At 52.0% G+C, this 14,754-nt stretch overlaps 1 protein-coding gene across 1 annotated transcript in view; it reads right to left on the bottom strand.

Moving 5' to 3' along the window:
- PGM2L1 (phosphoglucomutase 2 like 1) overlaps window positions 1-14,754 on the bottom strand; it is a 37,344-nt gene that overhangs the window by 11,947 nt on the left and 10,643 nt on the right. Inside the window, exons 2-9 of the mRNA XM_083170512.1 lie at window positions 14,162-14,329; window positions 4,172-4,278; window positions 3,490-3,574; window positions 2,956-3,039; window positions 2,629-2,822; window positions 1,956-2,145; window positions 1,264-1,361; window positions 114-291 (exon numbers count right to left, since the gene is read on the bottom strand). Coding sequence (XP_083026638.1) covers window positions 114-291; window positions 1,264-1,361; window positions 1,956-2,145; window positions 2,629-2,822; window positions 2,956-3,039; window positions 3,490-3,574; window positions 4,172-4,278; window positions 14,162-14,329 — 1,104 coding nt within the window. The remainder of the gene's footprint in view (window positions 1-113; window positions 292-1,263; window positions 1,362-1,955; window positions 2,146-2,628; window positions 2,823-2,955; window positions 3,040-3,489; window positions 3,575-4,171; window positions 4,279-14,161; window positions 14,330-14,754) is intronic.

Genomic DNA, 14,754 nt, shown 5'->3' with positions numbered 1-14,754 from the left:
GGCCAGCAACGTGCCCTAAACAAATCCTAGAATGCACACTAATGTGTACGTATGGTACAGTAGTCTCATTCATGCCCCAATTTGGCAGTAGCATCACTAGTGGTTAGACCAACCTCTAACTGGAAGCCCTCCTGGGCAGCAATGGCCCTCAGGATGGTGGAGGAGACGTTGGTGGCCAACATGTAAACATCCTTGACGTTCGATGTCGTCGCCGAATTCTTCCAGCAAAAGTACATCCACCACCCGAGAAGTGCAGCCAGCTCGTTACCAGTGAACACCTTCCACCGGCCCCTGCAAGACAGCGCAATTATCCCGATACCGCACGTGTACAGGTGATAGACCAGCAAACGCTACAAACGCATGAGAAATATAAATCTCCAGCAATTCCTGCAGAAAATGGTCCTGTCCCAGGAGGTTTATTCTACAAAAGGTTGGATAAATAATCATCAGCAGAATACTCCTTTGTTGTAATTTCCTTCTATTTTCTTACATCATGGAATAAATCAGATTAACTAGAGCGTCACCCCCACCCGGAGTGCCAACATGGGGTGAAAAGCTTCACCAGCTGAATATGAAGTGCTTTCCATAGGCCTTGAAAGACCTACTTGACCTTAAGGGGCCTACACACATGGAGATGCTGAAGCGTTCTGAGCAATGCTAGATCACTCAGCAAGATCTGTCAGCGCACAGCTGTGTGTCAGTGCTGTGCGATCTGCCAGGGACAGTGTTCTCCGGTGAGAAAACCGGCCTTAACCGACCATTAAGTAGACTATCATACAACAAGTCTTCTGTCCAGAGAGGAGCAGAGGAATTGGGAAAGCTGAGCAACTGGCCTCATAACAGGTTTATTCTTGGAGATTCCGGGGGATCATAGACAAAGGCACCTGGGAAAGGCGGACAGAGAAGGCAGCACATGAAGCACCTGGCTGTGCCGTCATGTCGCCCAGCTCTGCAGGAAATGTTTGTGTGACCACCAGAGGCTACTGATGGACACAAAACACAGTGCAATGGCTGCAAACAATAACCTGAACCAAAGCTACCCCACTAGAGGCAGAGGCCCCCGACGACGATGCAACTATCCCTGGGATGAAACGTGCTAATAAAAATAAAACAAAAATGGACTACGTGGCTCAGTAGGCCAAAAAAAATAAAAAGAGGAAACAAAGAGACTTTGTCTTTAAGGATTACTCAATATCAGCAAAATCTCCATAGACAGACAGTGCAGTCCCTCCGCCGTTCAGCTGACGCGGTAACACCACTTACGTGTCCTGAACTTCAGCCACGGCTAGCCGGTCAGCATCTGGGTCTGTGGCCAGGACAACACTTGCACCCTCCTTCTCCGCCAGCCTGAGTGCAAGCTCCTAGGGCAAGCAGAGCACAACACGTTAAAAACGATGACCTCTCTATAGCGTATCACATGATGTGTCCTCAAACAAGCGTCAGCGACCTGGTGACATCTATAGTGAGGATCCATCACTGCGGAGGCCGCCTACCCTGTAACGCACCGGAGATCTGATCTGAACATGAATGAAGAAATGACCCTGACCGTTATGTAGACGCGGGAAGAGGCCACTATAGGGGACACTATACTACTGGAACATACAAGTCTAGTTAAAGGCAAACGGCTCCTGCAATGTACTTTCACTGTGACAGTTTTTACTTTCAATTTTAGCTGTGACAGTTTTAAGCCCACAAACTCTCAACCCCACCCCCAGTCCCTATCTCCAATCTGTCTTCACAGCTCCCTTCCTCCATGTCCAGCAAGTTTGAAACAGATCAGTGTCCCTGCAAAAATTGCTTTCAGTTCTGTTATGACCTCTTTTGACACAAAGGAGTAATTTGGTCCACCAAGTGGTCACTGGTGGTACTTCACCTCAGAGGAAGTATAGGTGTGTAATATAGATTTTGAGGTTTGTGAGGTTCCCCCCAACACCCCCGGCGTGATCTCCACTTACCAGCACGCACTCTCCTTCCTCGGGGTTGGGACATTTCACAGTTGAAAAGTTATGGTCGGGGTCCTTCTGTTCGGGGACCGGAATGGGTGGGTTGAACCCGAACACCGTGAAAGCAGATTGGACGTAGTCGTGGCCAACGCCATGAAAGGATGTGTGGACGAACTTCAGCGATGTCTTCTGGTTCAGCTCCCTGCAGAAGGTACGGAACGCGGAGATCAATCCCAGGCGACTTATCACCAACGCTCAGTTAGTGCCCATTTATAATCAGGCAGGTAACACAATGACGTACAGATCTCACAGGCAGGATCCGGGTACCCGGCCAGGCACTTATGTCTGGATAAGCAAAGGCTAATGATGCGGAACCAGGGTTAGTAACTGCCAAGCTCGTAAGGCTTCTCTAATGTTGGTTCCGCAGCTGGGGGGAGACCGGTGTGAGATCCTTCTAACTGCTCACAGAGATCTAGGGAGGAGATCTATCATACAATGAGTGGAGACGTGGACCAATGGGGGAGAGGCTGGCAGTAACTAACCGAGCTTCAGGGTAGCATTGATCCAGAGCGTTCTGAGCGTTGGTAGGTAAAATCTGATGGGTTTGCGCTGCTTGATACATCGCCCCCCCCCCCCCCCCCCCCCCCCGGATCCCTACATCTCCCTCACACTACAAGCCAAATACCTGTGGAAACAAACCATTCGGAGGTCCTCCATGTAGCGCTTGGTGACATCGGCCAGGGGGTCTTTCATCAGTGGGTTGCAATCCACCAGGTCCTCGCTCCACGAATCGGCCCAGGGCTCCGGGACCTGTGCCACGCTGTTCAGGATCTCTTTGTCATGCGGGGAGGTGATCTGAGCCCCGTTTTCCCAGTACACCTGCGCGGGGGGAAGAGATCCCATATATGTGTGACCGAACAATTGTGCTATCGGGGCAATTCTCCGCTCTCCTGATGCTTGGGTCAGGGGACCGGGTCATAAGAACAATACACTGTAACATACACATGATCACCTTGTATCCGTTGTCTTCTTTCCGATTGTGAGACGCTGTGATCATGATTCCAGCGACAGCTCCGAGCCTCTGAACAGCGTAAGGCTGAGAGAGCGAGAGAGAGGCCGGGATTATTCAACTGACATAAATAGCAAATGCACAGCTTTCCGAGATAGACGAGTCATCACATGATCAATTTCACCACCCAGGACAGCGTCACGTGATCGCATTCATCACCAAGGACCGTGCGCACAGTGCCACGTGATCAATGCCATCACCATCACCAAGGACCGTGCGCACAGTGCCACGTGATCAATGCCATCACCATCACCAAGGACCGTGCGCACAGTGCCACGTGATCAATGGCATCACCAAGGACCGTGCGCACAGTGCCACGTGATCAATGCCATCAATTAGGAGTGTGCGCACAGAAGCCATCTTCCCAGGTGATAGAATCATGTAGAGCATTTATACGGTACAGTGATACTCTGATGCGGACAGCTGGGAGTACGATGTGACGTGTGATAAGTGACACCGCCAGAACCTGCCACTTACCACAAATGGAGTGGGGACGTATTTGGAGAACAGGTACACGGGGACGTCCCGGCTGAGGAGCACAGCTGCTGCCAGCTTGGCGAGTCTGGAACATAAATCAGGACATGTGCAAGTCAACATATGCTAAAGTGTGGGAGAAGGGGGGGGGGGGGGTACAGATGTAATTCCAGGAATATTACAGCAACCACCAAAACCATTACTTCCCCTCCGCAGGACACGCGTGTACAGAACTCTGGTGGTGAGCGGGCACTACTACACCGGGGCTTCACAACAACTGCAAAATCCCCCCCAAACTAAGTACCTCTGTAGGCCCTAAGGCTTCAAAGCTATCTTTAGCAGTGTCCGCCTGAGTGTTCTTAGGTTCTTTTGCCCTATAATCATTAGGAAGGAATGTTCCAGACACGGTCAGTAATAAGGCCCCTGTGTGTGGCAAGGCGTGGGTAACACAGTGATAGGAGGCCTGTAATGTGGGGTGAGCCAGTCTCGGGGGCTGTGATAGCATTAGCAGTTAGCTCAGTGAAGTCCTGTCCTGGGCACTGGGCAGAGAGAACTGATGGGCACGCTCCTGGTATTTGTGGTCTGCAGAGGGAATCAGATACAGTATGGGAAGATCACCCCATCACTGCTGCAGGACCTCCCCAGAGAAGGGCCACGCTTGGAGGCTGCAGTGCCGGACACTTACCGCTCGCTGCTGCAGTCGCTGGAGACTTGCGCCCGGGTGTCATATCCCACCACCAGACCTCTCTGCTTGAAGTCAGGAAAACATCTCCCCAGATAGTGGTACATACCCTGCAAGACAAACAGCATCCTGCCAATAGTGTGTATGGCGCCTGGTAATAGGTCACGAATAATAAGATGATCTAAGTGACCTATAGGAGGCCACTAGCTACATCCACATGTAAACGTATAACAGCCCCTGAGCGCAGCACACGGGAGGATCTAGCCGATGAGTGATCACTAACCCATATCACAAACAGTGGTTAAGTTGGATCACACTGGACGATATTTGCAAGGATTTTGCAGATTCGGACAAGACATAATGACATAATCTAAATATTGTCCATTGTGTACTCACTTTATTGTCTGTACATGCAGGACAACGGAGGATATTGTCAGCAAGAGCCCCCTTGTGCTAATCTGTGTCTCCCTGCAAAGTTACGCTCCAGATTCCATACTCCCGCGCTATGCTCCCAATTCCAACCTCCCTTGCCACCTTCCCCATTCCAGCCTCCCGCGCTACACTCCCAATTCCAACCTCCCGTGCCGCGCAACCTTCCCCATTTCAGCCTCCCGTGCTGTGCAGCCTTCCCCATTTCAGCCTCCCCATTTCAGCATCCCGTGCTGTGCAGCCTTCCCCATGTCAGCCTCCCGCGCAACCTCCACCATTCCAGCCTCCCGCGCTACACTCCCAATCCCAACCTCCCATGCCGCGCAGCCTCCCCCATTGCAGCCTCCCGTGCCGCGCAACCTTCCCCATTCCAGCCTCCCGTGCCGCGCAACCTTCCCCATTCCAGCCTCCCGTGCCGCGCAACCTTCCCCATTCCAGCCTCCCGTGCCGCGCAACCTTCCCCATTCCAGCCTCCCGCCCTACACTCCCAATCCCAACCTCCCATGCCGCGCAGCCTCCCCCATTGCAGCCTCCCGTGCCGCGCAACCTTCCCCATTCCAGCCTCCCGTGCTGCGCATCCTTCCCCATTCCAGCCTCCCGTGCCGCGCAACCTTCCCCATTCCAGCCTCCCGTGCCGCGCAACCTTCCCCATTCCAGCCTCCCGTGCCGCGCAACCTTCCCCATTCCAGCCTCCCGTGCCGCGCAACCTTCCCCATTCCAGCCTCCCGTGCCGCGCAACCTTCCCCATTCCAGCCTCCCGTGCTGCGCATCCTTCCCCATTCCAGCCTCCCGTGCCGCGCAACCTTCCCCATTCCAGCCTCCCATGCTCTGCTACTGGTACCTTTTTTCCTGTTTTTTTTTCCCCTGTTCCCATTGCTGTATCAATGTCCGTACACCGATCAATGTACTACCAGTGTCAGTGGATGCCAGACTCCATCCCTGGGAACCCGCACAGAGGGCTGTGACCTGAGATTCAGGTGAAGAAAAGCCCAAACCTCCTTGTGGGGTCCTTGGTGAACACCCTGGTGTTACACTACGCACCTCTGTACCGGGTCTCTGCCAATCCACTATCCATCCCTGAGTGTGTGACACATACCAGTGGGTCATACATTACATACATGAGACCCGTAGGCAGGATGCAGTAACATACTACACTGGCAGGATTACACCAGTAACATACCAGGGGGTCATACACTACATACATGAGACCTGTAGGCAGGGATACAGTAACATACTACACTGGCAGGATCACACCAGTAACATACCAGGGGGTCATACACTACATACATGAGACCTGTAGGCAGGGATACAGTAACATACTACACTGGCAGGATCACACCAGTAACATACCAGGGGGTCATACACTACATACATGAGACCTGTAGGCAGGATACAGTAACATACTACACTGGCAGGATCACACCAGTAACATACCAGGGGGTCATACACTACATACATGAGACCCGTAGGCAGGATGCAGTAACATACTACACTGGCAGGATTACACCAGTACCATACCAGGGGGTCATACACTACATACATGAGACCCGTAGGCAGGATGCAGTAACATACTACACTGGCAGGATCACACCAGTAACATACCAGTGGGTCATACATTACATACATGAGACCCGTAGGCAGGATGCAGTAACATACTACACTGGCAGGATCACACCAGTAACATACCAGTGGGTCATACATTACATACATGAGACCCGTAGGCAGGATGCAGTAACATACTACACTGGAAGGATCACACCAGTAACATACCAGTGGGTCATACATTACATACATGAGACCCGTAGGCAGGGTGCAGTAACATACTACACTGGCAGGATCACACCAGTAACATACCAGGGGGTCATACACTACATACATGAGACCCGTAGGCAGGGATACAGTAACATACTACACTGGCAGGATCACGCCAGTAACATACCAGTGGGTCATACATTACATACATGAGACCCGTAGGCAGGATGCAGTAACATACTACACTTGCAGGATCACGCCAGTAACATACCAGTGGGTCATACATTACATACATGAGACCCGTAGGCAGGATGCAGTAACATACTACACTTGCAGGATCACGCCAGTAACATACCAGTGGGTCATACATTACATACATGAGACCCGTAGGCAGGATGCAGTAACATACTACACTGGCAGGATCACGCCAGTAACATACCAGTGGGTCATACATTACATACATGAGACCCGTAGGCAGGATGCAGTAACATACTACACTGGCAGGATCACACCAGTAACATACCAGGGGGTCATACACTACATACATGAGACCTGTAGGCAGGGATACAGTAACATACTACACTGGCAGGATCACGCCAGTAACATACCAGGGGGTCATACACTACATACATGAGACCCGCAGGCAGGGATACAGTAACATACTACACTGGCAGGATCACACCAGTAACATACCAGGGGGTCATACACTACATACATGAGACCTGTAGGCAGGGATACAGTAACATACTACACTGGCAGGATCACACCAGTAACATACCAGGGGGTCATACACTACATACATGAGACCTGTAGGCAGGGATACAGTAACATACTACACTGGCAGGATCACACCAGTAACATACCAGGGGGTCATACACTACATACATGAGACCCGCAGGCAGGGATACAGTAACATACTACACTGGCAGGATCACACCAGTAACATACCAGGGGTCATACACTACATACATGAGACCCGCAGGCAGGGATACAGTAACATACTACACTGGCAGGATCACGTCAGTAACATACCAGGGGGTCATACACTACATACATGAGACCCGCAGGCAGGGATACAGTAACATACTACACTGGCAGGATCACACCAGTAACATACCAGGGGGTCATACACTACATACATGAGACCCGTAGGCAGGGATACAGTAACATACTACACTGGCAGGATCACACCAGTAACATACCAGGGGGTCATACACTACATACATGAGACCCGTAGGCAGGGATACAGTAACATACTACACTGGCAGGATCACGCCAGTAACATACCAGGGGGTCATACACTACATACATAAGACCCGCAGGCAGGGATACAGTAACATACTACACACTGCACAACATTCCCTGGTCCTCTCTGCAGACAGCTCTGATAAACACAGGCAGCACGTGCAGAGCATGCTCCGCCTGCGTGCTCCGTGTGTGAGCAGCACACTCTCCCATCCCCCAGCATACAGGAGAAGCAGCAGTAACCACAGACAGCATAACACACACACAGCGCTCTCCCATTAGCAACCAGGCTTACTCCACATACATGTCACACATGGCAGGTGCCTGCAGCCAGCTCTCGTCCCCCGGTAACCCCCCCCCCCTATCCGATACTGCACCTGAGCCTTTTAATTAACAGGTGTGGTATGCTGACGGTCAGTACGCAGACATTGATGCACCACCCTGTGCTCTCTCTAGGACTCTCAGTAGCCCTGTGTCGGTCCGTAGCGTCGGATGGCGTGGTCAGACATTGATGCACCACCCTGTGCTCTCTCTAGGACTCTCAGGAGCGTCGGATGGCGCGGTCAGACATTGATCTACCACCCTGTGCTTTCTCTTGGACTCTCAGTAGCCCTGTGTCGTTCAGTAGCGTCGGATGGCGCAGTCAGACATTGATGCACCACCCTGTGCTCTTTCTTGGACTCTCAGTAGCCATGTGTCGGTCAGTAGCGTCGGATGGCGCAGTCAGACATTGATGTACCACCCTGTGCTCTCTAGGACTCTCAGTAACCCTGTGTCGGTCAGTAGCGTCAGATGGCGCGGTCAGACATTGATCTACCACCCTGTGCTCTCTCTAGGACTCTCAGTAGCCCTGTGTCGGTCAGTAGCGTTGGACGGTGTAGTCAAACATTGACGAACCACCCTGTGCTCTCTCTAGGACTCTCAGTAGCCCTGTGTCGGTCAGTAGCGTCGGATGGCGCGGTCAGACATTGATGCACCACCCTGTGCTCTCTCTAGGACTCTCAGTAGCCCTGTGTCGGTCAGTAGCGTCGGATGGCGCGGTCAGACATTGATGCACCACGCTGAGCTCTCTCTCGGACTCTCAGTAGCCCTGTGTCGGTCAGTAGCGTCGGATGGCGCGGTCAGACACTGATGCACCACCCTGAGCTCTCTCTAGGACTCTCAGTAGCCCTGTGTCGGACAGTAGCATCAGATGGCGCGGTCAGACATTGATGCACCACCCTGAGCTCTCTCTAGGACTCTCAGTAGCCCTGTGTCGGTCAGTAGCGTCGGACGGTGTAGTCAGACATTGACGCACCACCCTGTGCTCTCTCTAGGACTCTCAGTAGCCCTGTGTCGGTCAGTAGCGTCGGATGGCGCGGTCAGACATTGATCTACCACCCTGTGCTCTCTCTAGGACTCTCAGTAGCCCTGTATCGGTCAGTAGCGTCGGATGGCGCGGTCAGACATTGATCTACCACCCTGTCCTCTCTCTAGGACTCTCAGTAGCCCTGTGTCGGTCAGTAGCGTCGGACGGTGTAGTCAGACATTGACACACCACCCTGTGCTCTCTCTAGGACTCTCAGTAGCCCTGTGTCGGTCAGGAGCATCGGACGGTGCGGTCAGACATTGATGTTCCACCCTGAGCTCTCTCTAGGACTCTCAGTAGCCCTGTGTCGGTCAGTAGCGTCGGATGGCGCGGTCAGACATTGATCTACCACCCTGTGCTCGCTCTAGGACTCTCAGTAGCCCTGTGTTGGTCAGTAGCGTCGGATGGCGCAGTCAGACATTGATGCACCACCCTGAGCTCTCTCTAGGACTCTCAGTAGCCCTGTGTCGGTCAGGAGCATCGGATGGTGCGGTCAGACATTGATGTACCACCCTGTGCTCTCTCTAGGACTCTCAGTAGCCCTGTGTCGGTCAGTAGCGTCGGATGGCGCGGTCAGACATTGATGCACTACCCTGAGCTCTCTCTAGGACTCTCAGTAGCCCTGTGTCGGTCAGTAGCGTTGGACGGCGCAGTCAGACATTGATGCACCACCCTGAGCTCTCTCTAGGACTCTCAGTAGCCCTGTGTCGGTCAGGAGCATCGGACGGTGCGGTCAGACATTGATGCACCACCCTGAGCTCTCTCTAGGACTCTCAGTAGCCCTGTGTCGGTCAGTAGCGTCGGATGGCGCAGTCAGACATTGATGCACCATCCTGAGCTCTCTCTAGGACTCTCAGTAGCCCTGTGTCGGTCAGTAGCATCAGACGGCACGGTCAGACATTGATGCACCACCCTGTGCTCTCTCTAGGACTCTCAGTAACCCTGTGTCGGTCAGTAGCATCAGATGGTGCGGTCAGACATTGATGCACCACCCTGAGCTCTCTCTAGGACTCTCAGTAACCCTGTGTCGGTCAGTAGCATCAGATGGCGCGGTCAGACATTGATGCACCACCCTGAGCTCTCTCTAGGACTCTCAGTAGCCCTGTGTCGGTCAGGAGCATCGGATGGTGCGGTCAGACATTGATGTACCACCCTGAGCTCTCTCTAGGACTCAGTAGCCCTGTGTCGGTCAGTAGCATCAGACGGTGCGGTCAGACATTGATGCACCACCCTGTGCTCTCTCCAGGACTCTCAGTAGCGTCGGACGGCGCAGTCAGACATTGATGTACCACCCTGAGCTCTCTCTAGGACTCTCAGTAGCCCTGTGTATGATCTGAAATAACTCTCCCTCTTGCAGCAGCGTGCATGTAGGTGATCAGTACAGATGGGTGTGGTACAGGGTTCTGACAGTCATTAGCTCGACCTTGGGGTCCCGACTGGCCGGACTCAGACAGCATGGCGAGCGCAACAAAGCCCCTTGCGGGCTCGCTACACTCACCATGCTGCGGGCACGCACCCCTATTCTATTCTCCCTCTATGGAGGTCGTGGACCCACACGAGGGAGAATAGCAGGTGGCCGTCGGGAACCCGTGCGTCGGTATCCCGATGTCGGCTAAATGACTGTCGGGATCACGACTGTTGGGATCCCGTCCGGCACCCGTACAGATATGTCCTCACACAGAATTGCTGCAGTCACTTCATACAGCCTCTTCCGGCGCGCCAGATCACATGATAATCTAATGCCGGACGATATGTACGCACGGTATGCAGTCATTGGGTCACCAGCATGATGGTCGACAGGCGGGAAGGTCGACATACGTGTTTTCATTTTTTTTTTTTTTGAGCAGACATGTGCCGACAGGCGGTATTTCATGCCCTACCATCCACTGGGGCGTGATGGGAGAATAAAGTAGTGTGCCGAGCGTAGCGAAGGGATGCAGTGCTAAGTTTCAGTGTCCATGTCGACTGTGTCGACATTCAGGACAAAAAATTGTGGAAAAAAACCATATCGATCTTTTTGACTGTGGACATAACCCATGTCGACCTAATGACCCTGTCGACCTAGACTCATGTCGACCTTCCTGCATGTCGACCTAGACCCATGTCGACCTAATGACTGTCGATCAACATTGTGGAGACTTAATGATCCATATCCGTACGCACAATGTGACTAGGAATATGTACACAAAGTGCTGCAGCTTTATTCCAATGCAAGTTCTTATGTCTCCCCCCCCCCCCCCCTCCCCAAATACTGCACACACTGTCACTGCACACGGATGCCCTCCCCAATCACTGCCAGGTTCCAAACACCACCATTCCTCACCGCCAGCTTTTTCCGCCTTTAAAGAGCAATGTCACTGCCAGCTTCTGCCCACTGCATACATCACTGCCAGCTGATGCCTCCCACACCTCCCATATACCATAGTAACATAGTCGTTGAGGCTGAAATAAGACGTTAGTCCATCGAGTACAACCTATGTAACCTGTAACTACTGACGTGAGTAAGTCATATCTATAGGATTCCCTTAGTGGCCAGTTTTGATGTCAATTCATTACCAGTAGTTGCTGTAATCACCCCACCGGCAATGAGTTCCAGAATGTTACTGCTCTAATGGTGAAGAATCCTCTTCTTAATTCAGTACAGAATTTCTTTCCCTCGAGCCTCAGTACATGCCGCGTGTCCTAAGTATAGGCCTGTTACTGACCAATCATCTCCCAGTTCCATATGATTCCCAATCCTGTATGTGAACATACTAATCATATCACCTCTCAGCCTTCGTTTCTCCAGTGAAAACATATTCAGCCTGGTATAACCTATCTTTGTATTTTAGTGATTCTAGACTTTTTACTACTGTGGCGTAGTCGCCCTTCTCTGTACCGTTCCAATTCATTTATGTCCTTTTTAAGGTGCGGTGCCCAGAACTAAACACAGTATTCCAAGTGTGGTCTCACCAATGCCTTGTAAAGAGGCACTATCACATTGGCATCCCTTGAATCCATACCCCTGTTAATGCATGTCAGTGTCCGGTTTGCTTTTGCCACTGCACTTGAGCTGTGTGCACTATTACCCAATTTCTCATCTATGATGACCCCCAAGTCCTTCTCTACAGCAGAATTCCCTATAATAACTCAATTTAGCCTATAAGTAGCTTGTTCATTTTTGTTCTCACTGCCAGCTTCTATCCCCCCACAGGCATCACTGCCAGCTTCTATCCCCCCATACCTCCCACAGGCATCATTGCCAGCTTCTATCCCCCGATACCTCCCACAGGCATCACTGCCAGCTTCTATCCCCCGATACCTCCCACAGGCATCATTGCCAGCTTCTATCCCCCCCACAGGCATCACTGCCAGCTTCTATCCCACCCCCATACCTCCCACAGGCATCACTGCCAGCTTCTATCCCACCCCCCATCTCCCACATACAGTAACTGACATCTGACATATATCATCACTACCATACCATCTGCCATATACCACTATACCATCACTGCCAGCTCCTGCCCCCTACATACATCCCACATGCCATCACTGTCAGCTTATCCCTCCCACATACAGTAACTGCCAGCTGCTACCCCATCTCTCCCATAGACGCCACTGCCAGCTTATCCCCCCACCTCACACATACCATCACTGCCAGCTTATCCCCCCACCTCACACATACCATCACTGCCAGCTTATCCCCCCACCTCACACATGCCATCACTGCCAGCTTTCACCCCATCCCCCACACACCTTAGACAGGCCATCACAGTTAGCTTACGCCCCCGCATTATGTCACTGCCAGCTTCTGCTCCCCCGCATACCTTACACATACTGTCACACCAGTCCTTCCATACTGCTTTCCCCCCTTAAACCTTCACCCTTCCTACCCTCATACATCCCACAGATCCTGAGGAACAGTCTTTCTTTCAACATGAAAGTATAAGTGTGAGCAGACACCGGAGCTGCACATTATAAGATGGAAACAACATAAGACTGAGCATTAGAGACACAAAGGCAGCGATTACATGGAAGATCCTTGTAATCCTTTTCCTTTCACATCGTACTTACTGCATAGAAATGTTCTAACCCTGGCGGCTCGCTGCATGTGTACGCTGCGCTGTACGGACACTTCCCCGGGCATGCAGAGGTGCTTTACCCCCATAGCTGAGATGCTGGAAATATCAGGGCATCAGCAGGACGCGGCAGATGGCAGCGAGGGATTTATCTCCCAGTCATGAATTACTCACTTTGTGATGATAAAGTGCTGAGTGATGGCGGCTAGTGGCGGAATCATTGCAGCGCTGTTTGCTCTGCTCTTATGTAACCTTTGCTCAGCTGCATGACAGTAACACCAACAGCGACAGTATTTACACAGCTACGATTACAGCGCCTTATGTAAGTGCCTGCTGGGCACAGACGCCAGCACCTTGGACAGCGCACAATTCTATAAGAGTGTATACTATGTCCTGCGCTATGGAAGCGTGTCCTTTATGAGTAGGTAGCGCTGCCAGGAGACCACAATGCCCCCCGTCCATATATATTACTGTACCCACATTAATAGGCCTTCTGCAAACCAAGCGCACTGATGTATCCAGCAGTGAAGGATCAATAGTGAGGTGAGGCAGCCATCTTGGGCACGCTGCACGGCATTCCCATCACTGAAGACGGGAGATCGGGTGCGATATAGCTGTTCAGTAACGCCCTGATATAATAAATATATTCGCTGTAAGCAGGAAATCAACAGTCACAACTACTGAGAGCAAAGAATGGATGAAACACGGTACTGCTTTTACTGGGGTGCAGTTATATCACAGGCAGTCTGGATGTGCGGTGACAGAATCCCGGAGCCAGAATGTCGACCTAGAGGAGGATGCCGACTCAGGAATCTCGACAGCGGCATCCTGAACGTAAGTATGCTAGAGCGGGTTAGGGTCAGGCCGGGGAATGGGGGAACAATGGGTTAGGCACTTAGAGGTACTGACTCAGATGGTTGGGTATAAGTAGGCTGCACGTAATTACACACACACACACACACATGGGACACACACAATGGCAGCCATACAGAGGCCGAGAATGCTGCGGGACAATGGAATCCCAGGTTTGTGAATTCTGTCAATGGGACGCTTCTAAATAAAGTTATAAAATCACAATTGATTGCGGAAACTGACCACGGAGCAGAAGCCGCTGCATATGCAGATATGACTTATAGACTATAAGGGGGGTTCACCACTTACCTGTGTGGTCTGTATGACGGTCAGGTCATTGATCTTGGAGAAGCCGGCCCCCATTGCAGAACGTAAGCCAGCTGTACCAAAGGACATCCGGCAGCACAGCCTGTCACGCAGCTCCTTGTTCTTCCCATCCTGGAGCAGGGCCTCAATCTGCGCTCTGGTTTTAGGGTTCTGTCAGGAGAGGGAAGAGACATGGTTACAGGGGTCTGGTGGGAGGAAAGCGGGATAACAGCAGGAGATCATCAGTTACAGATGTAGAATCGTTATCCCCATGGCGTCTAGTGCCATGTGATCGCTGCAAGGTGCTTACTGACACAGGGTGTAAGGTAACCTGTGACCTGCCTGAGCGCTCAGAACTGACAGGAGGTAACCCATCCACCCACGGTGCACTGTGTGTACTGGAATGAGAACGGGAGTCTGGGAGGACACAGAGTAACCTGCTGACTGCTGTAGAGAACACCCAACCACCCACGGGTGCACTGTGTGTACTGGAAGGAGAACAGGAGTCTGGGAGGACACAGAGCTGACTGCTGTAGAGAACACCCATCTACCCACGGTGCACTGTGTGTACTGGAAGGAGAACGGGAGTCTGGGAG

Source organism: Crinia signifera, chromosome 2 (genome assembly GCF_055691185.1).
Source record: "Crinia signifera chromosome 2, ASM5569118v1, whole genome shotgun sequence".
In the NCBI taxonomy this organism is placed as follows: Eukaryota; Metazoa; Chordata; class Amphibia; order Anura; family Myobatrachidae; genus Crinia; species Crinia signifera.
The sequence above is the reverse complement of the archived record's forward strand: the minus strand, read 5'-3'. Positions and strand labels throughout refer to the sequence as shown.